The sequence below is a fragment of the Lissotriton vulgaris genome, chromosome 10 (assembly GCF_964263255.1).
Source record: "Lissotriton vulgaris chromosome 10, aLisVul1.2, whole genome shotgun sequence".
Classification (NCBI taxonomy): Eukaryota; Metazoa; Chordata; class Amphibia; order Caudata; family Salamandridae; genus Lissotriton; species Lissotriton vulgaris.
In genome coordinates this window covers 1,044,990,742-1,045,017,209 of record NC_141698.1, presented here as the reverse complement: position 1 = coordinate 1,045,017,209, position 26,468 = coordinate 1,044,990,742, and the positions used below count along the sequence as shown (strand labels likewise).

Below are 26,468 nucleotides of genomic sequence, written 5' to 3'. Positions count from 1 at the left end.
CATTCTCTTCCAATGGCTAGCCTCCATTTATGGAGCTAGCCAATGGAAGAGAGAGGCGGGTTCAACCCCAGTACTGAAAAACAAAATTTCTCGAGCTGCGCGACACTGCTGCTCAGTGTACGCCAGACGAGACCTAAAAAGTAAAAATCTACGTATATCAATAAAAAGACTGGATACAGTAGAAAAAAGGAAGCTTGCAGTGGAACTGGATTTTTTATGGACTTCAATATCTAATTGTTGATGTTGTTGCTACATTGGCACTCCTTCTATATGGTGGTTTTCTTGTAGATCAATTCTGATTGGACTCGATGATAGTCCACTTCAAGCTGTCTGGTGTATGGCCAGTCTCAGAGAAATGACTCCGCATCCCAGTGTTAGTTTTTTTACATCAAGTAGTGCTTCTATGTTTACTCATGCAAATTTTTACTGGTCTCATTGTCATACCCACATACCGCAGATTGCAGGGACAGGTCATTAAGTACACACAATTCTTGGTGTTGCAGTTCATATGTTTTTTTCTGGCGCCAAGGTGTTCTGAGGCACAGATCTATGTGTTCCGTTGCAGTCGTTAGATGGCATACAGCGCACGGCACACAAGAGGAAGGCTCTTCTACTGGGGGTAGGGCCCATAAAGTAGGTTGTCTCGTCATTTGTGGTTTTGGGAGAGTGTGAACAAGTAGATCCCTCAAATTCTGGGCGTGTTTAAAGGAGAAAAGGGGCGTTGGTCCGGGGAGAAACTGCCTGTTCCAAGGATGCCCCAGTGTTTTTGTATTACTTACTGTATTCGGTTAGAGCTAGGTGTAAATGTGGTGACACACTTCAGGGTGTTTGTAGGTATTTTTGTCCTGTTTTTCAAGAGACTCTCTCTATGATTATTCCTGGCTCTCTTATATGCTTGGTATATCACTTTTTTGGATAATGTTTCTCTGTGGGGTTGGTGGTCAGAATCGCAGTTTGGTTGTCATACTCTGCCATAGGCATAGGAGGCGAAGGAACTGTCCCACAGGAAGGTTATCATTCAGGGTTTTTGGTGGTGGCTGTCATAAAGTAAGAAACTTTAGTAACAATGGGGTAACCCAGTATCCCTCAGAACCTCGGCAGTCATATACAAAGATACAGTTGGTTCTGTTGGGTAGGTATTTCTTCAGGCACATTGTATCAATCTAGACATTATTCAAAATAGAAACAAATCAATCATAATAAATATAAACAAGACCATTGAAACCATATAGGGTATTATTCAGAAATTTTATAAATTGCATCATTTATAATTACCCAAATAACATTTGTAAGGCTGTCAAATGGTGAAATATAGCAAGTGACAAGGTGAAATATAGTGCTCAGTGATTAAGTGACTGGGTAAGTGCTTTGTTGAGCATGTCCAGTTAAATCATGAATACACATGGCAAAAGGTTTTAATGAATGCTCCCATTTTACCCGCAGCCTTATTTAGGAGGTTGTACCCATTGAAGAATCAGTTTGGCCACTGCTAAGATACCACGCCGGCCTGAGCTAGATACCAGCCACAAGACTCACAAATAATATTGGGATACTATCTGAGCCCGCCTGAGCCCTCTTAGGTGAGTCAGTACCCATGTGTGTACCAATTTACCAAGTACAGCACCACACAAACCTTACCATTGATTCTCGTACCTACAGGCTGTCCATGTCCTTGTCCCAGTCCTGATGAAGACCCGCACTGACCTTTTAGTAGTGCAGACATTGGGTTGAAACGTCGACACACTAATCCCAGGAACAGTTGAAGAATTCTGTGAGGAAACTCATTCACTCAGTTTGCAGTCTTACCTGGAATACTTGCATTTCTAGCCATCCTCCCCATGTTTCATCCCCCTGAGAAAACCATTTTGTATATATTACACACCATCACTAAATCACCGACTGTATCTTTGTCATAAAATAAGAGGCTGCTCCTATCAGTGGGTTTTCTTTAGTTCGTTGTTAGTAAACCCCCATTCTGGATGGAGATCAGCAGATCGAGAAACGGGATTCTGTTCTCTGACTTAGTGCTTGAGAATTTCAGGAATGGGTCAAGAGTGTTGACCCAGTCACACAATGTCTCATACTTGTTAGCCTCACCCGTCCAAAACACCAAAATGTCATCTATGTAGCGCTGCCACATTAGTATGTTTTCCAGATAGGGGTTGCTTTTATGTAGGATGAACTTCTTTCCAAAAGCAGCCATGTACAGGCAGGCCAGACTGAGAGCAAAGGTACTACCCATGCTGGTCCCCTGGACTTGGTGGAAAAGTTGGTTCTGAAATGCAAAGAAGTTTTCCTTCAAGGCCACGTTTGCACACTCCAAGATAAACGGGATAGAAATCTTGTGAGGCCAAGGTTCAGTTTCATGTAATATGGTCTCAAGGCCCTCAAGTGTGACGTCCTGGGGGATGTTAGTATATAACGCATCCACGTCCAGGGCGACTAGGAGACTAATCCTGTCTTGTTCGGGACAGTCTTCAATTGGGTTAATGACTTCTGTGGTATCTCTAAGGTAGGTAGGTGTATTCATCACAATGGGTCGAAGGAAGAAGTAGCAAAGTTTGCTTAAAGGTTCAAGCAGGGATTCAATGCCCGAGACTACAGGTCGTCCCGGTGGCGGGTTGACTCCTATGTGAATTTTCAGGAGGGTGTAAATTATGGGATCCGTGGTTGGTCGCGGATAAGAAATTCTGCTTCATGTGAGGTGATCCAGCCTTCCATTTCTGCTTCTGTAAGCAAGATTATGATTCCGGTGGTGAGGAGTCCAGTCGGGTCTTCCTCAATAGGGAGGTAGTACCGGGTGTTGTTGAGTTGGCGGTGACACTCTTCATTGTATGTGCTAACGTCCCGGACGACGATGGCACGGGCAGGCTGCAAGGTTAGGCGAGGGGGGCAGGGGCTTGCTTTATTGTCTGGTTAGGAGTAGTAAGCGCTATACCCGAGGATGAAGGTGGCTAGAAGGTGATGGTGGATGAGATTGAAGTGGGGATTTTATAGTTGTGCAGTGGGCGAGCTGGGGGGGGGGGCTGGAAGGGTGATGGATGGAAGAGAGAGACGGTCATACTTTAGAAGTGGAAAGAGATGGGTCGAACTAGCAGGTCGAACGAGTGGGTGATAAAAAGTGAATGGTGGCCAGACAGAGATGGTGAGATGAAGTGAGATGGGGAAGCGAAGATCGTAATTCAAGACAGATGGAAATAGGGCGAGGGGCAAAAAAAATAGGACGTGCAAATGTGTACTGATGGGGTGGGTGGCAGATAAGACCCAGAGGTAGAAAGTATTGTGGTGTATAGAACGCGCTGAAGCAGGCAAAGTGGGAAGGACAGAGGCGTGAGATGAAGGGGAGGCGGGAAGGGGGTGGCCACGAGGTGCGCGGAGGTGGGGACAGGTAGAGACTCGAGTGAATCGGGGAGAGGGCGAGTAAAGTGGATGGAGATGGAACAATGGGGGCAGAGAGCCAGGGAGAGGGCGGAGAAGGAAAACAGAAAACAACCGCTTCGGCGGGATGTAAATGAATGTGGAAGGGTAACATGGAATTCTGAGGGGTCATCCTTAGGCGCTGCAACAGCCAGTCTTCCAGATTCCCCCTTAAGAGGAGAGAGGGCCACACCAGGATGCATGGCGCTCTTCTGTAGCAGTAAGACGGGGGCCTGTAACTTAAGACACCAACGGAAGCCAAGTGTTCACAAAACAGAAAAACACAAAGAAAACATCTTCGGCATGACAATGACCCCTCTTTGACCCACGCGCCGTTGGCTTCTGGGATCCCAGGGTTTTTATCCCTGTCGGAGACGCCACCAGCTCTGGGCCCCGGGGTGAGGCAGCAGCGGAATTGTTTTTATACACTTTAATTTGAAAAACTCTGCTGGACTTTAATTATAATGGGAGACACAGATTTCTTCACTTGAAAGGTTGAAGCCAATCATCTGTGAATGACGGCAAGTGAGGTGGGGGAGGAGACGCAGCGAGGAGGGGCTGGGACGGAGGGGAGAAAGAAGACTACAATCCACACAGACTCCATCTTCTGCTCCCGTCTTTAAACACAATTTCTGATTGGGATTCAAGGAGCTGGTGAACAGCGGAGCTAAGAGGGCGTTCGCCTCCCATCAATTAACTCTCCCCAAAATATAATCATCAGCCTTGTGTGCTGCCCGGAATCTTAATCTGCCTACCGGAGACTGACCCCCACCTCCTCAGCCACAGCGCGAGCTGCCTAATTGAATAAATAAACAAGGGCAAAAGGACCCACGGCCTCATTTAAAACAAGCGGCAAATACGAACAGCGGAGCTACGTCTGCATTCGCCTTCCATCTAACTGAGTAACTAATAAAGCAACAACAAGCCAGGCGGGAGTCCGTCTGATAGCGAGCAGATTGAAAAGGTGCCCAACTGTCGGGGAGAGGGGTGGAGGTGTGGGGCAAGTTTTCACCACATTACAAACACACAGTATTACCCGGTCAAATGCTATGCCACTGGCAGCAAGCTGTACTACAGCAGCAAAGAAGGAACACTGCAGAGCCACTCTGGTATGCTGAGAGCGAGAGCACTTGCTTTACGCACAGCCGCTAAAATGTGCTAGGAAAGTGAAAGCGCACCATGTGCGCTGTGCGTGCCTGCAGAGTGGAAAACTCATCAAACTCAGTACACGCCCCCCTAAAGATAACAAATAGCTTCACGACAGCCATAAAGCTAACGGCCCAGTCCGGATGGGCTGTCCACAAGGGAGACAGGGCGGTAACTAAAGAGCATCTTTTTCAATAGGAAGCCAACATTTAGCATAAACGCTGACGCGACCCAATGAAAATGATGGGGGGTGCTTCAAGTCCCCTTCTTAAATCTCCTGATCATATTAGCTCTCGCAGAGCGAGCAGCGCATGCGTGCTGCAACGCTAGGCGAGACCTAAAAAGAGGATAAGACCCAAGTCTCCCACAGGAAAAGGGGGCGAAAAAGAGAAAAGATTCCTTATAGCAGAAGGAATTCACAAAATAAGGTGGAAGTGGTATAACTGACCTTTGAGGGATAGAGTCCTTATCACATCCAATGCTTACAAAGAAGAACCATCAGGAAAAGGATGCTAGGGAGACCCCCAGCCTCTTTGGAAACCCATCCTCAAACATAATGTCGAAGGGACACATGTTCCAGAAGTAAAAGTGAAGATGAACATTAGCCAAAACACAGACAAAAGGGGTGAGATGGTGACATCTGAATAATAACCACTACGGTAAGCAAATGTTGTGAGTGTGATCTAAACTGGCAAATAAATAATGCTTATGGGAACAAGCATTTGCAATGCAATAGGTCTCGCATTTGCAAGAGATTGAGCTCTTGGCATTGTAAATGAGAATGCCTTTTATTTATGTGTTTTGAAAACCTACAAGCAATGAGTAAACATTCAATTTGTACTTATAGTTGCTCCTTACGAGAAGCAAGGCTGGCAGTAAAAGATCTGCAGTTAGATGGTCATGTGCTTACATAAACACTTATGGCAGTCAGTCTGTTCCAACAAAGAAATGTTTTAAAAGTGGAGAAAAATCAAAGCGGAAATGATCTAATCCTGCAGTGCCACAGTGGAAGTTACGAGCGATGAAGGGGTGGCACTTCAGTGTACGTGTGGAAAGATGGGTATTTCCTAGAGAAGAATGCTCATTTACCCTGTGGATTTCCTAAATGCATAAGACAACTCAAGTTCTACACTAGCACAATGATGACTGTAAGAGGGAGGGATGTGCAGTTGTGCAGCTGCAAATCCACGCAACTGATCCACTCAGGTTCAGTTTATAGGCAAGAACATTTAAGGTTCGATTTGAGGAGGAAATACATTTTGAAAGGAAGTTAACTATTACTTCCATAGGTAAATACTCGACTACCAGAAGACTACCATAGGGAAAAGCTCCTCCTAACTATTTTAGGATGTGGCAATGCATGAGGCTTGCACAATCAAGGCGGCAAGATACTCAGTGTAAATAATTGCATTTCGAGCTTATATGGCCAACACTGGAGTCGCCGGTATAAAATGTATGAATTACTTGTGAACAATAAGAACCATTGACTTAGTGAATAGAATTGGGCAACTAAGCTGAAATGAATGCACAATCTATGCAAGTAGCCTGAAAATGTAAAGATTAATATCTTATCATGTCTGGGTCTAAGGCAGATGCACTAACAGCTGGTGTCGCTCATTAACTGTCTTTGTATCCTGTTGCGGTTCGTTTGAAACAAATGGAGAAAGGTTGGGGACGGAGAAGGCTGCTGCGTGTGTGGCTAATCTAACACGAAGATGTCGTCCTCTCATGGGCAGGTTGTCAAGTTCCACCTAAGCAATTTGAGATAACGCTTGAGACTGCTGTAAACAAGCGGCTGCCATTGCCGGCGTCCCACGAATGCTGTGTGGGGGGCAACCACAGTGAAACCACAGGGCACGCTGCTGATACATAGAAGCGGCTGCCATTGCTGGTGTCCCACAAGTGCTGGGGAAGGAAGCCACAGTGAAAGCGCGCATGGCGTGCTGCTAATACCTAGAACCGGCCGCCATTGCAGGCATTCCGCGAGTGCTGTGCAGGTGGCGGCTGCCACAGTGAAAGGGTGCATGGCGCACTGCTAATCATGGAAGCACCAACCATTGATGGCATCCCACAAGTGCTGTGTGGGGGGGCAGCCACAGTGAAAGCACATGGTGCGCTGCTAATACATAGAAGCGCCCGCCATAGCCAGCGTCCCGCGAGTGCTGTGTGGGGAGGTGGCAGCCACAGTGAAAGCCCATGACACGCTGCTAATACACAGAAGCGGCCACCAGTGGAGAAGTGTGGCTCACTGATTAGAGCGGCAGACCCTGATGCAGAGGTCTGGCCCGGGACCAGGGTTCAATTCCCGACGCGGCAGGGTCCTGAGCCCAAAATGTCCACGGACTCGATAATTCTCGCCTCGGTGCCTATTCTAATCATGGGGTCCCACGCTGCAACTCTGGGCAATAGCTTGCTTAATCTCCACTACGGTGGCCCACCCGCTGCGGGATGCCTGGCTTTCACCTTGGGGATGCCCAGTAGGGGTTATCTCACAGGGAAAAAGCCAGGACGGGTTCCCAAGGCAAGCGCCTTGATGCCTTCGGGTGATACGTGCGCTATATAAGTCACAATACATTTACATTTACATTGCCGGCATCCTGCGAGTGCTGTGTGGAGGGTCACGACATTGAAAGCGCGTATCGCTCTGCCTCCATTGCTGGTGTCCTGTGAGTCCTGTGTATATTAATTAAGTAAATAGTTCTCCAAACTTCTGATGAAAGGTCCCGAGTTACGACACATGTAAAAGGGCTAGTCCTCATGGGAGGTAACAACAGAAGACAGGAATGTACTAAGGAGGGACTAATACGTCTATCAAAAAATCAGAAGCCATCAATGACACAAGCCAATGAAAAATATGGGAGGAGACCGGGCGGAGCTTTAAGTCCATACCAGAGTACAGCATGCTTGGCAGAGCAGCACCTGCGCTGCCCAGGCTTGACCTAAAAAAGGGTACAAGGCATTCCAGAATGCTACAAGTGAAAACATCCTCTCCAGAGGTGAAGCTGAGAAAAGGCAGCAAGGTCGGTGGCACAGGACCAAGGTAATCTTGCAGCAGTGGTGGGATCTGAACCAATGCATTATAGGGGCCTTTGATACCCAACGCACCACTGGGCTATAGCCTAACAAGGAACCAAAAGATCAGTGGCAGGAAGCATTCTTGCCAATACATAGTGAGAGTAAACAATAAGAAGTGCCAAAGCACTAATAAAGAACCTAAGTGGGAACACGGTCTTAAGCCAGAGCTGGAAATCTACCCAGGCCAAGGATCATGCCACTCGTTCCACTGCTTCGGCTAAGGCTAGAAGGATAAACTTATATGGGTGGAGGGGGGTTGGACACTGGTGCAAGACAGAACTCACATGCACCATGTTTTCTGAGGCAGATAAACTGAGTTTAATTATTAAGGGATAACAGTGCAGAACAGGTGGAGGAGAAGATATGCCTGTCACACGCATCAAGCGAAAAGATTCGATATTTTGGGTGGCCAAAGCAGACTGTACCACAAAACTATGATGAGTAAGATGTCTTAGGAAACATGCTTCATCTCCAGGGGCCGGACAGTGTTTGTGAGGAATAGAGTGATCCACATGGCCCCTGTATCAGGTTTAGCCAAATCCACCAACAAAATGTCAAACAGAGCCTCACTATAAGAAAGCACTGGCTCTACCCCCATTGACCTTGATGGCAAGTAAGGCATCTGTCGTCATTTCCACAGAAAGTGTCATATTCGTTCAGTTTATTTAGTTTACTTAGGATATACTTCTCTTGACCATGGTGAATTATCTTTGACCCTACACTGCCGATGGAGCGCATAGGCGAACTTTGAAGTAAGTTGTAATGCCCTAATATAAAGTAGAACATACACGTATAACTGGTATAATGACGTACTTGTTTGTTTGCATCCCTAGAGTGGTGTATTATGAATTAAATGAATTAAAGCATAAGGAACACATTTGTTTTGTGATAATGATAAGTGTTATTAATTAACACGTGTTGGGTCTGACTGAGTTCTTTCCAACGAAACTCCAAGAGTGTTAGGCTACATATATATAAATGGTTAGAGTGCTTTTTAACACTTAGTGGATGAAAATAATACAAATTGTGAAATCGGGGGCATTTGATTTCGCAATGTCACATAAAGGCTTAGATGTGCAAACTGTTCAAGTTATACATTTGTCTTTTGTTTAATGTCTGAAATAGTAGACCCCACAAGTGTGTAAATATGTTTATTATTTTGTTTACAGATTTACTGGCTTTTAAATCAATGTGTACAGATTCATGAATTAGAACTAACAAAAACAAATTAAGGTATGTCCTTTGGTATGGAGAAATAACTCCATTTGGGAAATAAGATAGAAATAAAACAGTTTTGCATTTATATTTCAATGAAACTATGATGATCATCGCTATTACAAATTAAGCAATATGTAGTTTTAAAATTGTTGAGGTCTTCTAAATTCTTCTCACTCCAGTTACAGAGTAAATGTTGTGTTTTAATAAAACTTTATTGCAAGTATGTTTTCCCTAGGCAAATACACGGGTACAAGAAGTATTGTGGATAGGCATCTCTATAAGAATCTGTTTTTTAAAATATTTTTTTAAATGTTTGTCTACATTATTGTAAATAGTATTTTTTGTTTTGTGTATTTTCATAGCCCTGAAGAAGTCCTATAGCGGACGAAACACGTTGGCTTTTCCTTTCACAAGAATTCGAATAAAGAAAAAAATTTAAATTTCAGGAGCTTTTGACTGACTTCACTTGGGAAAACAACTGAACAGCTTTTAACTATCTATAATGTGGATTCTGTTAAAAGTACTGTATAAGACTCCACATTGAGATACATATTTGTGTCAGTACCATTTGAAGGGTGCGGAGCTATTTTGTGCACAGTAATCAACATTTGAATAGGTGTCAAATTCTTCCCAGAGGCAAACAATAGGCTGACAGGAATGGGCAGCGATGACTTCTCTGACCCTGAGGGAAGACGAAGCGTAAAGCTGTGGGTATCCTTTTTGACATTCAGTGTCAAATCCTGTTCGAATGTTAAATCTTGCATGAGAGGTCCACTTGATTTACATATAACACGGGGTGCACTTGAAAGAAATGGAAACAGGATGCCATTAACACTCAATGTCTGGTTGCTGGCAAACCTGGTTTGTTCTACCAGATGTCTGTCTCTGAGTTTATTAGGTATACAGTGAATGCCCCAAACTAGATTTACGTGTTAGATGTAGGGGAACACTAGGATTAACATAGTACACCCCTGCACACTACCCACAGCCCTCAGAGCCCAAGTTTAGTACGGCTGAAGACCTTTGGCATCTTAAAATGCCCTAGGTGGGTAGAGTTGGCCTAGGGGGCTTTTACCCCATTGATATAGGTGTGCTCAAGACTCATTCCCACCCACTAGGTTGTTCCAGGCATAAATGTGGCATCTCCAGGCATTTGTTTAAGAACATTCCTGTACCTGAGGCAATTTAGAAGAGGACTGAACCTGCTGAAATGGCACAGCAAAATATTTCCATAGGACCATCATTTTAAAATAACAGCATAGGAGTTCAAGCCATCATTTACTAGGGAAAAAAGTCTATTTAATTTATCTAGAGTACCTCAAAAATCAGAGTTACGTAGCGTCTAATCCCTCGTTCTCCTGGAAGAAATAACCACGGAGAGTGATCCAACAGTGCTGAAGGAAAATAATGTATTGATGGGTGGAATGCTTGAACTACTCTTAGCCCTGTAATTACTCTGGGCTGCAATCAAATGCATCATTATTTGCCCAACGTGCCACATCAGACAGGAACGAGTCATTAAAAATCAGTCCTGGTCCTGCTCTAATAGCAAGGCTCCAACCTGAAATGCCAGATTAGGTCCCCTTTAAACAGGAACACAAATACCCCAGAACAGTTTCAGCAGTTTCAGTGGGTTGCTGCACAAGTGGTATGGCAAGAATGAGAATGAAGCCTACTTTTGGGCATATTTTTTGCCCATGGTGCCATCTCAGACAGGAACAAGCAAAATGAGAATCAGGCTTGGCCGTGGTGTAAGAGGAGCAGTCCAGTCCGAACTGCCAAGTCAGCCACGCTCTCAATTGGGAAAACAAGCTAGCCCCAAATGGTTTCAGTCTATCTGGGCTTTGTTAGTAGAGTGCAGCTTGAGTTATATGGCACAGCGAGCCTGGGACCCACAGCAGGGCATATCTGATGCACAAAGCTTCAAGCTCTTACAGTACACTAGGTCCATAATTTAGGTTTCATGCTGTCAGAACACCATGTCTCCAGTTCTGGGATTTGATTTGAAATCCTAATTCATTCTGGGTGTTGCCATTGTGGATAGATTCTATTGATGCAATTGGACTAATATATGCTCTAACAGAAATCTGACTGCAGATTGATTACTACAATAGACTATATCTCAATGCACATCAATCTGTACTAAATAACCTGCAGGTGCTGCAGAATGCAGCAATTCGTCTTTTGTTTTAAAATCCCCAAATACCAGTCTGTCTCTGGCTTCGTTAAAGAATTGCCCTGACTTCCGGTCCGGCAGACAATTGTCTTTAAAGCACTTTTCATCACATTTAAAGCTTTATATGGTCAAGGGCCATAACATTCCATTCAAAATTTAAGAAGGAGGCTCAGATCTTCCTAATGGGAAAATTCCTACCATAACTCTTTACAAAGAATCAACTAATTCGTCTGTCGATCGATTCATCTTTCCGTTCGCTACAGATTTATAATCAGAGGGCCCTTCAATGACTTCCTTGATCGATATGTATTGGGATCTACACAGTCTTTTTCCTGGGTCCCCTATCTCGTTAAGCTACTGAGACGAGCGCTCAGCTAAACTTTGAACTCTGAGTCTTTTGATGGTAAAAGATAATTGGTAATTTGACGTATTTGGTCAGTCTCAGATATTATTGTAAGTACTGAGAACTTTTACTGTCCACTGTTTTATACTGTTTTATATTATTCTTCATGCATAAGTTTATGTTGCTTGCTTTTGGTCGCATTCGGGACCTCTATATCTCTATTAAGGGCTATGTGACCCTAACAGGTCACATTCGAGCTATATAAAACGCAAAAAAAAAAATAAGGACCAGCCTATCTTAAGAATAATTTCAACTGAGATACCACCCTAGGTCCCTCCATTCAGCCTCTGCCAAACTTGTGCATGTACCTAGGTTTCCTCACATGTCCTGGGGATTGCAGGTGCTTTGTGGTGGGAGCGGCTAAGGCCTGGAATATGCTTCCTTTGCTTAGCGTTTCGTAAGCCTTTGAAAACTTGGGTTTTCTTGGCTTAATATTTCCTTACAGTGTGGAGCATCTTTCTCCTTTTTGTTGGCATACTGCGAGCGCCAAGACGCTCTTTGGGTATTCGAGCGCTTTACAAAAATCATAACATAACTTTTGTAACAGAAAAGATGAAGTCTTAAAACATGGCGCCCTGACAACAGAGGTAAATGGCAAGTTTAGACAACATTGGTGGAATACTGAAAGGTGTAGAGTGACAGACCAATATCAAAATCAACCTCAGTGCACATTGAAAAGAAACATTAAATCACCTGGTGAGCCAACAGTATCCTGAACCTCTACTGACGTCTGATCTGTCTCTCGAACATAGAAGGTGAGTGGAGTTGGTTTGTGGGTCCTATGTCCCGGCTTCTGCAAGTTTTCCAAATAGCCATTCAATCTCTTTAGGGAATTTTCATTGATTTCCTTGGATACAAACAGATAAATCCAATTAATGGTAAGACCAAATCTCCAGCAGTTTAGAATATGGAAGCCTCAAAAAATCCTGCCAAATGTTTTTGTGCCTTGACTGAATTATAAAAAAAAACTGCAAGTATACATATTAGGTTTAGTACCTGAAGCAGTGCATGTAGGCCTATGTCTGTTATCCATTTAAATTCTGTCAACCAGCTAATATTTTTTTATTTTTTTATATTAGCATTTTCAAAGACATACAATGTCTAACATATAAACAACATGCCGACCATAGTACAACAACATCCATCATCCAGTATATTGCAATTTGACAATGTCACCTTAAGATATCTCCTGACATAGTATAGCTATTATGCACAGTTAATCAACTTGGTACGTATATAAATAGTCAACCAGGTATTTCCAGTAGTCTCTGGGTTTGGAGCCTGTGGGCAATTCCTCATCATACGTTTGAAAGCGTTCTTGCAGTACGTCATATCTTGAATCCACTGTTTGCTTTTTGGAACCTTTCTACTTACTCAACATAGCGATATTCTGCTTTTACCTAGGAGCAAAGCAATGATGCAAAATTTACGCTTAGTAGCATGCTCACCTGGAACAATTCCTAGTAAACAAGTATAAATATTGCACATAAGGTTAAATTCCAACATAGCGCTCAGCATCTCGACAATTTTTACCCAATACTCATGTACTGGTGCACAGTACCATGCTAAATGTATAAAATCTGCCATATCAGCTTTACAGTGTTGACACTTTGCATTTGTGCGCAGGCCGTATTTATACAGCCTTGTCGGGGTATAGTATGTTTGATGCAGTTACTTATAGTACACCATACGTAGGTTTCCATTGGGTGTTAGCATACCAGTTAGTGAACCTACAGTCCATTCCTCCTTGTGAGTGATTCGTCTAATACCTCATTCCATTACCTTAACGCTTTATGTGTGGTGTCAGCTATATCTACTTGCAATGTAGCATAAAGTTTAGAGACCAGGTTCGTTTTGCCAGGTTCGGTAAGAATCAGCTGTTGCGCCGACAAATGTGATGGCTCCGCAGGATGCGACGGGTATAATTTCTTGATCGCACCCTGCAGTCTGTAATATGTGAAGCGAAACAGCAGTGTCTGATTGCTAATGTATGCGAGTTCATCAGGTGTTCTAAAAGTGCCATCATGGTACAGTTCACCTATGGTGTCAATTCCCACCTGTTTCAGCAGACCCATGACTACCTCTTACTGGGTAACTGAGAGGTTTGGATAATGGTGTAATGGTAATGTAGGGGCATATAGCGGGAGTTTATGTGCCAATTTACCCATCTTGCGCCAGGCTGCATTGGTCGTATCTATAGTATTGATATCACGACAATGCAATGGGGGTCTACCATGTGTTATGACAGCAGTCAGTGGTATTGGGAGTGCATCCCCTTCCTCAATGGCTACGTGAGTGAGATAAGGAACTGGGTGATACCAGTAATGCGCGTATTGCACTCGCGCACATAAAAAATACAAAAGAAAATCCCGGACTTTAAAGCCCCCGCGTGAATAAGGTAATGTAAGAGCACGCAATTCAATACGGGCCTGCTTGCCTGCCCATATTAGTCGATTCACCATTGCAGATAGCCTGTGAAATACCGCGGCTAGGGGAGTTATGGGCATATTGTTAAAAAGATACAGAAATTTGGGTAAAATGACCATCTTGACAATGGCCAGCTGATCAGCCAACGTTAAGGGTAATTGAATCCAACGCCCTATTTTGTCCTCCATGATACTAATCGCCCTGCCATAGTTTGTGCGAATCACTACTTCTGGGTCCCGATGATACCACACCCCTAAGTACTTTACAGGTTATGATTGCCATTCTAGTGGGAACTCAGTCGGTGTGGGTGTGTTGTGTCTTTCAATGGTATGATGATAGACTTGGACCAATTAATTTGAAGACCAGATTGACGTCCGAATTTAATATATTCCCTAAGTAGGGGGGCCAAGTGAGTCTCAGTATTCTGCACGTATAGCATCATATCATCCACATATAGAGATATATGCAGTGGTCTCTGCGGAAATTGAAATGCTGAATAGTGATGCTTTTGTCGGATCTTGCATGCAAGCGGTTCAAGGGCTATCGCAAATAACAAGGGGGACAGTGGGCCTTGTACCCCTCGAAATTGGTATGGCCTCAGATATGTAGTTGTTAACCTTAATATGCGCAGTAGGTTCAGTATATAGAATTTTCACCCATTGCAAGAAGATGGGTGGAAAGCCCATCCGTCGTAAAACAGTGTGGAGATATGACCATTCAATAGTATCAAATGCTTTTGCATCATCTAATGCAACTGCTTTTATGTTTGGGGTGAAATAATGTGATAATGCGAATAGTGTTCTGGTGTTATGATTTGTCGCCCGGAAAGGTATGAACCCAGATTGATCCGGTAAGATGAGATTAGTCATCAGCGGTTGTAGTTGAACCGCAAGGATTTTGGCCCACATTTTTGTATCTACGTTAATTTGGGACAGCGGTCGATAAGATTCGCAACATTCTGGGTCCTTGTTGGGCTTTAAAAGGGTGATTAACATGGCTTCTCTCAAGGTGGGCGGTAATATTTGCTGGTCATGGGCATCACCATACATTTGAACCAAAATGGGGCACTAACTGGTCTGCAAATGCTTTATAAAATTCACAGGTGAAGTAGTCCGGGTCTGGCGCTTTACCGTTCGGAAGCAATTTGATAATTTCAGTTACCTCTTCCACTGTAACTGGTAGGGACAAGTAGTTTCTTTGCGTGTCTGAGAGCCATGCTATTGTCACATCTTCCAGATATTCCATGATTTTAGAGGGTTGTGCAGTGGGTTGTGACGTATATAGTTCACTATATGTTTTCATGAATTCGTGCAGTATCCCCTGTGCGTCACGCTGTACCTCCCCATTGGCATCTCTGACTGCCAGAACCGTTTGTGGTGGATGACTCATACAAATTTCGGAAGCTAATACCCTACCTGGTCGGCCCCCCTCACCATAGGACCATCTGTCATTCTGAGCTATATTTAAGCTCATCCTCTGCAAATGGCTGATATTCGGACATTACAACCCTTATGTTACCCAATATCTTTGCGTCTTGTGTGCGCTCGTATTCACGCTTCAGGTTGTTTAGTGTGGCCTCCTGCATGCTGAGTTGCCTGCGTATGTCCTTTAATATACCCGCATTGGTGCTTATACATACTCCCCTAATGGTAGCCTTAAAGGCTTCCCAGAGTATGCCGGAGTCCTCAGTGGTGGGTTCATTTAATTCAAAGTACTCAGTGATGACCTGACTAATAGCCTCAGTGTACGCCTGATCTAATAACGCTTTTGCATTGAATCCCTAGATATAGGGGAGCGGTACATAATGTGGTACTATTATGGACAGTAATACAGGATTATGATCCGATAATGTTTTGGGTAGATGGCATATATTTCGTGTCCAAAGCTCTACATCTTTGGTAACCAACCAGTAGTCTATATGAGACCAACTATTGTGCACCGCCGAAGAATGCGTAGCCTCCATACGCCCCGGATTACGTGCTCTCCAAATGTCATGGATGTGTGTTTCAGACATAATGTCCTGTATCATTCCTACTGCCTTCCAGTGTGGTTCTGTTGTAGTACCTGATCTGTCTAGATTGTCATTCAGTGCAACATTGAAATCACCCCCCCAGATTACAGTCATGTCAGATAAGCCATTGATTTTACGCCAAAATGTATGATAGAACTCTGGGTTGTCTATGTTGGGGCCATAGACATTGATCAACGCTAGTCGCTGCCCCCTAAGTTTCCCCGTGATAAAAATATAGCGCCCCTGGTAATCTGTGATAATATTGTCTACATGAAACTGCGTCCCTTTTTGACCAAAATCATTACCCCCCTAGAGTATGAGGAGTATGACGAACTGTACATGGACTCCGCCCATTTATGCCCAATGTTACTTTTGCAAGTAGGTGCAAAGTGTGTTTCCTGGAGGAGGGCAATATCGATATGGTGCCTGTCGAAGTACGTAAATATTTGACAAATTGTTTTGGGTTTGCTAAGCCCCCTGACATTCCAAGTGATTACATTTAGATGTAATGGACATAGTTTAGTAGTAGCCATACTTAGTTATTAACATACAGTGTGATATATTGCTATCTACGTGATTTGTGCATATAGCGTTCCGTAATAGAAGTCCAGGAACATTAAACATTGTGGTGTGAATCTGGATATCCACGATGTCTCTCAAGTACCACAGCCTGCACAACATTGTCCAACCTTTTCCCTCCCACACCCACCCACTTCAGCATCCCAACCATGCCAAAGCCATACCCTTACTTGAAAGAACAGTATAACAAAAACCTTTCTAGGGGAACTCCTGCCTAGGGGGTCCGCCAGGTGCACCCAACTACGTCCATCGTAGTGGATGTGGTCAGGTAAGGTATACATTAGGAATGCAGATCTAATATTACCAAAACAAAACAATTTTGGCATAACCTGTGCATATAATACGCACATCTGGGTAGTGTATGAAAGTAGGAAGCGCAGGTTCCCCCCGCCTATGTCATACAGTATAACAAACCATTCAACGTGAGGGCCTACAAAGAGAAGAATGCCAAAAGGTTATAACCAACTTCCCCCGCTAGTTGATACCAATAGAGCAGCAATAGAATTCTTAGTGCATTTTTCTTCCCCTAGTATCAATACGTTCCTACCCGATACAGAGGGCTTGCGTCTAACACATCAAGATCCAATGACATAACAACTACTGTCTACAGAGTTCAGTAAATAAGGCTCTCTGGCATTGATGTACAGCAACTCAGCGTCTATGGTCGCCTCTACAGGACAATATATGCGTAGTACATGCATTACCACCTTGTGTAGTCTGCGTTGCCACACATTATCTTCAAGTTGCTACTCAGACACATGTCTGCCATGCATTCACATTGGTCCATACGTGGAATAGACAGCGTGCATTCCCGACCGTAATCTCTCGTGGCCAACCAACTACTTCTAGTTCTATGTACATAATAGGCGGCATGAGTGTTCCAACGGTGTTGTACGTTGCCATAGGTGAAAAATATCTCCCAACAGTCCATAGTAAGAATAACACACGGATTGTCTAATATCCAAATCCAATTCACTCTGAATCCTGCTGTTGTTCAGTCCTCTGTTGCTCTTTACGCTTGCTGGCTATTTTCTAAGGAAGTCTTGTGCCACGTTTGGTGTCTGGAGGATGGCAGAATGACCATCCCATGTTACCTTCAGCCTGGCTCGGTAGAGCATTGCATAGTCAATACCTAGGTAACAAAGTTTATTTTTGGCAGGGTTGAAGTCCTTTTGTGCTAGCTGGACTGACAAGGTAAAATCCGGGTAGAATGCTAGCGTGTTGCCCTGGTAGCTGACTTGCTGCTTCTCTCTCGCCATCTTCAATACTGCGTCATGATCCCTATAATTGAGGATACGAGTGACAATAGGTCTCGGAGCGGCGCCTGGTGGGGGTCTTGGAGCCAAGGATCTATGTGCACGCTCCACTATCAGGACCGACAGAAAGTTATTGGAGCCAAATACTTCAGGAAGCATGTCCTCTACGTAGGTTTCCATCCGCCCGTTGTTTGTGGACTCAGGGACTCCTGTAATTCTGATGTTATTACGACGGGATTTGGCTTCCAAATCCTCCACCTTGTTTTTAATTACCTCCAGTATTTTTGCCATGTCTGCATACTTACTCGTAGTAGCATGTTATTCGTCCTCGATTTCAGTTACCCGGTTCTCTGCCTCATCCAGAGGTTCACCCTGTTTGTCTAGTTTTGCTGACATGTTGTCAACTCGCTGAGCAAGGGAATCTAGATTCTCATTGATATCTTGCAGACTTTGCTGTATGGCTTGAAGAATATTTTCCATGGAGTTACCTGTTACAGTTTCTGCTTCTAATTCAGTATCAGAGTGCGCAGTTGCATCCTTAGTCTGTCGTTTTGTTTCAATGGTCAGTTTTGGTTGCTGTCTATCTGGCTTGCCCATTTTTACATTTGACGATACTGCAGAATTAGTGTGGCGTGCTGTGGGTATGTCGTGTACCCCGGAGCAGCACAGGTTCCGCCCTGGTACCGCCACCAGTCCAATAGGGCCAACTCCACTGTGCGGGGCACATCCAGCCGGTAGAGATAATAGAAGACAGCACACAATATTTTATTATTGCAGGTCTGTTCAGTCGCTTCGTGGATGCAGAGTATCGAACAAGTACACTATATACGCTCCCTCACATTGCCTGCACACCATATGCTCTGTTATCTTCACTGCAATCATACCAGACTGCCAGTTATTACATCTTTGCGGAGCGTATCGCATTCGGTGCAGTTAGAATGATCACTGAGATATATCACACAACATGGGCTTCATTTTGCTTCATTACCAAGTACTATTGATCACAGCACCTTTCACATCTTAGGAAAAGTATGTGTATGCACGGCAGCATGCCGCAGTATAGGTGATTGTCGCCAAGCCTCGTAGTCAGACTGCACTTCCACAGCACATCGCCGCTAGATTCTGACGCGCGGTAACACCACAATCCGTAGCCAGCGTTGAATACACAATTACACGGTTGGTACTGTATAGCAAAGTTCACTGGCGAGCTGACCAATATTTTAGAGAAGCACTGTTACTTACACGCATTTAGGAGCTGGGGAGTTTAGCAAAAAGTGTCCTTCGTCATTCCTCCGTTACTGCGGTCCGCCATTTTGTAGGTGTATACCATACATCTAGCTGATTTTGCCTTAGGATGCATTTGCCAGCACATATGGAGCACTACAGTGGGGGGTACAGCCATCCAATGTTCTGGGGAGCAAATTGTAAGCACAATTTACCGCATTGTATGCTCTGTGGTGCAATATCGCGGCCCGCTCACGCTCCGAACGCTGCAGTCTCAGGGCGCCACCATCTTGCACGGTCCGGACCTCATCAGTCACAATCTTTCAAAGTGGATTTTCTGGCTACAGCAGCGGGTTACAGGTCATCCGTTGTAGTCATCTTGGGGACTGGTCGTTCCGATTAGCATAAAAGTCGACAGAATTCCATTTGAGGTCCGCATTGAGGGTTTTATTGCCAGTAGTTCAACCTGACCGGCGGAGGCGTCTCATGAGCCAGCCATCCCGCAGTGCACCCTCTAGCGCCCCCCCACCCACCTATTATTTAAATTTGATCAGTGGCTTCCTCTCAACTAGCCACTTAGTAATCTTTAGAACCAGGATGGAGGCCCAGAACAGAATGTGTAAACAAATACTTTGTTAAATTCTCCCACTAACCTGTGTGCACATTTGTATTGGCAAAGAACAAGTGGATCGATTCATAAATTAAAAGCCTAGGCTGGTGCTATCAAAGCAAAAGCTTGAGAGGACCTTAAGGATACACGGCAGAGAGTCAAACAAACAGACTTAGATTAGGGAACTTAATTCTGGTGGTGTTGTGCTAGAGAACTACAGTAGAGCACGTCTAGATTTACTCCACAGAAGTTAAACAAGCATTTGCAATGCAATAGGTCTCGTATTAGGAAAGATAGAGCTATTGGTATTGTAAATGACATTTTTTAATTAAGTTTTTTGGGGGAAAATTGCGAAATTAATAGCTTTGTCATTTACAATGCCAATAGTTCTAACTCTCGCAAATGTGACACCTATAGCATTTGTAATGCAATATGTGTTGTATTTACGTGACTTACATGTATTGATATTACAAATAACAATGTTTTTTAATTTTTTTAAATAATTAATACTTAAATAAAAGTTATTGTAATTTATAATGGCAATAGCTTAAACTTTTGTAAATAACATTTGTGAAGATTATGTTCAGTGTATTATTATGGAATGCTTTGTTTTGCTATGCTAAGCTATGCTATGTTGTGTTGGTATGCTATGCTGTGTTGGTATGCTATGCTGTGTTTTGCTATGTTATTATGTTTTGTTATGTTTTGTTCAGCCATGCTGTTTTGTTTTGTTAAGCTATGCTGTTTTGTTGTGTTTTGTTATGCTATGTTTTGTTTTGTTATGCTATGTTTTGTTATGTTATGCTATGTTTTGTTATGTTATGCTACGTTTTGTTATGTTATGCTATGTTTTGCTATCCTATGCTTTATTTTGTTATGCTATGCTATGTTTAGTTTTGCTATCCTATGCTTTGTTTTGTTATGCTATGTTTTGTTGTGTTTTCTTATGCTATGCTATGTTTTGTTGTGTTTTGCTAGGCTATGTTTTGTTATGCTATGCTATGTTTTGCTCTGCTAAGCTTTGTTATGCTATGTTTTTTTATGCTATGTTATGCTTTGTTGTGTTTTATTATGCTATGCTTTGTTTTGCTATGCTATGTTTTGTTATGCTATGCTATGTTTTGCTGTGTTTGGTATGCTATGCTGTGTTTTGCTATGCTATATGTTTTGTTATGTTTTGTTAAGCCATGCTATGTTTTGTTATGCTATGTGTTGTTGTATTTTGTTATGCTATGCTTTGTTATGTAATGCTATGTTTTGTTATGCTATGCTATGCTTTGCTGTGTTTTGTTATGCTATGCTATGTTTTGTTATGTATGCTATGGTTTGTTGTGTTTTACTATGTTTTGTTATGCTATGTTTTGTTATGCTATGCTTTGTTGTGTTTTGCTATGTTTTGTTTTGCTATGCTATGCTTTGTTATACTATTCTATGTTTTGTTTTGCTATGCTTTGTTTTGTTATGCTATGTTTTGTCTATGTTTTGTTATGCTATGCTATGCTTTGCTGTGTTTTGTTATGCTTTGTTGTGTTTTGTTATGCTATGCTATGTTTTGTTATGTATGCTATGGTTTGTTGTGTTTTACTATGTTTTGTTCTGCTATGTTTTGTTCTGCTATATTTTGTTATGCTATGCTATGCTTTGTTATACTATTCTATGTTTTGTTTTGCTATGCTATGTTTTGTTATGCTATGTTTTGTTATGCTATGGTATGTTTTGTTGTGTTTTGTTATGCTATGCTTTGTTATGCTATGCTATGTTATGTTTTCCTATCCTATGCTTTGTTTTGTTATGCTATGCTATGTTTTGTTATGCTATGCTGGTGAGGGTGGGTGGGTGAGGGTGGGTGAGGGTGGGTGAGTGAGTGAGGGTGGGTGGGTGAGTGAGGGTGAGTGTGTTAGAGCGAGGGTGAGGGTGAGAGGTTTGTAATGTTGTGTAACTTATGCTTTTTTTGTTATGCCATGCTATGTTTTGTTATGCTATGCTGATGAGGGTGAGTGAGGGTGAGTGTGAGGGTGAGGGTGTGATGGTGTGTGAGGGTGAGAGGGTTGGGAGGGTGAGGGGGTGTGAGTGTGATATTCTCCCAAACCCTGATGTGCTGACTTCCTGATTAACACTCGAAAATGAGTGGCGGAAAAGTGAATCAACCAATATGTGCACCATGTGCAGGAAACAAAATTGTAAAAGTGCCAATATAAGAACGGTCAACAACAGTCCTAGTGCTACAATATGGCAGTGAACCATATCAAATCAGTCAACTCAACATGGCCTTGTATGTAATAATGTGACCAAAACCCAGTGTCACAATAAACAAAACTAGCACGGGAGAAGAAGGGAAGATGTGGCAGCGGTGCAGGGGGGGATAAAAGGTAGTACAACTACTTAAATCTCTTTGCATATGAATTGCTTTATCATAGGACCTCTCCAATAAATCCAGAGACATACCCTTAGCACCCCTCCCCCTGAAACTCGAAATCGTGCAGGATTTGTGAGACCGACACGTAGCAAAGGGAGCGCATGCGGTTACAACTTAAGGTCAGGGTTCTCATACAGTCTCTGGTCTCTCCAGGAATGTTGCCCTTCAAGGAATGCCACTACTGCGATGGCTGGAGAGAACACCTGAACCTCCCCCCATTTTGCAACACTCTGAACCTCCTCCATGTGCCCCTCTTGTTCATCTTTTTCTTAATCTGAGGGACCGGTTTCGTCAGTTGCATCACGTGACATACATCCGGAAAAACATGAATTGTTGTAATGGCTGCATTTCTATTTAAGTTGAATATGTATTGTTAATGTTTTGTTAATGGTTGTGCAACTTGGAATGTTAATGATTGCGCAACTTGGAATGTATTCCTGTTGCAGAATGTTGTTCTTTAAATGTATGAAGTCGTCTTCAGTCTGGTGTTCGATGGGTTTCTTCAGTTGTCTGTTGGACTCCGGACTGAAGAGGTACTTCTCCTGTGGGTGAATCGCCTATGGAATAAAACTACTTCATTCAATTATAATGAGACTCCTGGATTGATCTTCTACAATTGTGCTCCCTTTTCATGCCATTTGTCTTGGCGGCGCTCGTAGACCGCACTTTTCTGTGTCAAACGCTGACCAGGCCTGCAATACTATGTCATGGGGGCCTCTGTTAACGATTATCGTTGCCCTATACGTCCCGCAGTAGAGGAGGGGTGACTGCAAAGATTTATTTATGGAGGAGGTCAAGGACATAGCCTTAATGTCCTCGTTCTCTGCAGTAGGCACTCACTCTTTTACCGGTATGATTTATTTTGACCACCTTGAAATTATGAAAGAACAAGAGTTCCCCCCCCTCCCCAATTCCACTTCTTCAATGTGTTTTTCCACTTTCCCTGTACACCGGTGCCGGTGCTCGTAGTCTCCCGCTGCAGGCGGGATCACACTATAGCGCCTTGCGGTTAGATAGTTTGTCAGCGTGTGTTGTAGCGCTGCCCTTCCTTGCCTCTTGGGTTTAATCGCTTATCTTCCCGCTGTGCCCCCTCCGACCTCCACCCCTTCTCTTAGAGACGATAAACACATTAAAGCCTTAGACTTGCCTCTAATCCACCCATAGAGGAGTGAGGGAGGGAGGGCATGAGTGTGCAGGCCCCGACTACCCGGCGTGGAGTTCCTTGTTGCCACGGAGACAGCAGCAGATATGTATGCAACGCGCCTCGCGCCCGCAGGCCGTCAGCGCCGGCCCTATTGACTTTGCCGCGGCGTGACGTCAGGATGGGATTGACCAATGAGCGCTCGATTCCGGTTGTATTGCTAGCGGAGCCCTGGAAACAGGCGCGAGCTGGCGCGCGCACTCCGAACGCACCCCGGCGAGGTGCCGTCTGGGAAAGCAGGCACTTAATATTTTATGTGCCTGAACAGTAGGACTGCTGCTTCTGCACGTATGCTGGCATCGGCGCAGGCCTTTGTGTGCAGAGGTGTTTTATGTAGCTCTATTATAGCACTGCTATGCCGCCTCATAGTGCTCAGAGACATCAACGTGCTGAGATACTAAACAAGTAGCGGCTCACACCAGGGAGGGGGGCACCCGGCACCAGCGAGCGACCCCGCCCCCCTCCGGGATGGGAGACAGCCGAGGTGAGCTGCGGCAGCGCGCGGGGCACTGTGGGAGCTGGGGGGAGCTATGTGACCCCCTCAGGGGAAGGGGGGGAATGCCTGTATGTGTGCGTGTGTGTGTGCGACTGTGGAGGGGTGGGGGGGACATCTCCCCGTGCGTGTATGTGCGCTTGTGTATGTGTGTGGTGCTGTGTGCGCATGCGTGCAGGGGGAGGTGTGCCTGTGTATGTATGCACTTCCCTGGAGACAGACACGGCGAGCGCGTGGCCTGCGCCGATCGCCTTTTGCGACATGCGCGCGGCCGGCACTGTCTCCTGGGAAGCAGAGTCAGCAACAAAAGATCTCTGGCGAGACACAGCGCTAACGCGCTGTGTTTTCGCTACGAGACCTAAAAAGAGACAGGTATACTAAGTACAGCCCTACACACCATATCTAAGTGGTGGGAAATACATGGATGTGTTTATCTGTGTGAGTTTTATTTGTATGGAACTAGAAAAGAAAGCTTGAGTGATCCTTTGGATGCATTGAGAGTAGGTAGCTGGATCTGATGAAGGGGGGTATAGGATGAATTTAGATGCTCTTGTGGTCGGTGGTGCAGTGCAGGGTTACCTGGAGATTGTTCTATAGGCGGACACATATCACAAAAGGAAAACAAATGCTGGATCTGGTGGTATGGAAACAGAGAGGTTTAATGAAAGATTGTGAAAGTGACAATGGTTGATATGTTAAATTAGAGGATCTATATAAATATTGGGGGTGGGGGGACATGCAAACAACATGAAATTGATTTATTTTGCTTATTTAGCTCAGGACATGGTCAAACACTTTGACGACCTTTGGTTGAGATAAAAACAAATATTATCATACTTCAATAATAAGTTGGTTTGAAATAAGCAATGTGAATGTATGGTGTCATTCACATCTAAATTAGATATAGCCTTATCCAATGAAAGACAGATACATACATGCATATACAAAAATTGATATAAGCATAGACTAATACATACCACAACATACATATAATTTATATTAATATGTATACTATTTCCAAGAAGTTAATGATGAAGGAAAAGCCACAGAATCAAAGAAAAACTAATTATCACATGCATTCCTCCAGTTTGGACACCGTTACAACATATCATGGAGCATGCTCCCTGATAAATGCTGCACATTCTTGAACGATTGGTGCTACATAGTGTTTTACTCAATCATAACACACCAGTGAAGAACCGGTACTGGCTAAGCTATTATGCGTGCACATATTATTTGTTGTAATTAGGTAGAAGAAAGAATGCAGATTACAGGAGTTACCAAACCCTTTGCATTGGAGCTGGAGGGATGGCTGTTTTAAAAGCATATTCACACAGTAAGTGTTTAATATGAAACTGGCATTTCTTTCCACCAGTAATTTTAAAATTTGAGTAATATGTACAGTTTAAATGCTTGTTTTACACTTGTTCATTAAGTTGATGCTGTTCTAGGCTTCTGATTGAAGTTATTGAAGCCTGAGTGAGAGGTCTTATTAAAGATGTGCGGACTCACAGAGGGGACAATACACTGACAGAAGGCCGCTAGTGGGGTTGCGTGGTGTATAGGTCATTTATGTCACCCTACAGATTCTGCCATTATGGCAGCTTCCTTATTTCATATGTCAACAAAAGGAGAGGTAGGGAGTGGTATGAGACACTCTTATTCCCCGTTATATTCAGTAAGCAAAAAAACAGTGTCATATGGTTTCAACGGAACCACACGAAGGAGCAACAACAAAAGAGGGGGACGGCCTCACTCAGGACGTTTTAGGAAAGCCCTCACTCACCACCTGGTGATGGCATGCTTCATCATTGGGCCCCACTGAAGAGGCCGAATGCCTCTTCAGTGTGCTTCGACGCCAGATCTACTGCAGAGCAGGATATGTGAGTTCAAGGCATGCAGTGAAAAATAAACTAAATAGTGGTGAGGGGATTAAAAATGTCTTTAGTGTATCAAAAATGATTTATTTAGGCGATCACTTAGGACATATTATTAACATTAATTGTAGGAAAGCAGTCCACAATTAAATGTGTGGTATTTCCTTAATTGTCAGTCAACATGTTTCTGCCTCTGAAACGGTGTAAAGTTACCAGGCATTCATCAGGACTCTATAGGTGTACTAAACCCTGGCGGTATGGGCACGCTAAGGCCCACCCTTGCCTAGGGACGTGAAAGTGAAAAAGGAAAAGTGAATAAAGTGCGAAAAATAGGAAGAAAGGCTGTCTTCCTAACAACTCCTGGTTTAGGAGGCTTCCTTCATTAAGGTTTCTGCACTTTTGTGGTGTAACAGGGGTACACCATGGGTCACAGGAGAGGAGTGGTAGCGTAATTGGCACACCGCCCTCGAGGCTAGGCACCCTCAGTATACCTGCATTACCCTCAGATTGGATCTTCGGGGTCGTGTCGAGTGCGGCCTCCTTGCGCACTCGGTGCGCGATTGCCATGTGACCTTAAAAAAAAGCATTTGATTGGTTCATAACATTTCCCATTGTAACAGTTGGACGACCCCACCCATTTTACTAATTCTCTCAACAGCGTTTGATGAGAGACACCTCTTCTGCTTAGAAAGCTTTTTTGAAAAGTGTTTTCCTGTATACACATATCTTATACTACACACAATATGCAACGATCATCTTGATCAATATTCATGCTCTGTACATAAGCCTTACATGTGTGATTGCCATGCATCTCAAACGTTCCATCAAAAAACAATCACACGATGGCCATGGGGTGTGTTTGTGTGTGTGTGTGTGCACATTATTGTGCTCCCTTTCGGGCTGGGTATTCGTGGCTCTAATAAGTATCAGGAGCCGCGG

At 43.8% G+C, this 26,468-nt stretch overlaps 1 protein-coding gene across 5 annotated transcripts in view; it reads right to left on the bottom strand.

Annotated features, from left to right (window-relative positions):
* The window catches only part of TCAIM (T cell activation inhibitor, mitochondrial), a 495,335-nt gene that overhangs the window by 355,199 nt on the left and 113,668 nt on the right, over positions 1 to 26,468 (bottom strand). For all 5 annotated transcript variants that reach the window (XM_086942093.1, XM_086942094.1, XM_086942097.1 and 2 more), the window contains one exon: positions 12,129 to 12,282. In XM_086942093.1, coding sequence (XP_086798219.1) covers positions 12,129 to 12,282 — 154 coding nt within the window. The remainder of the gene's footprint in view (positions 1 to 12,128; positions 12,283 to 26,468) is intronic.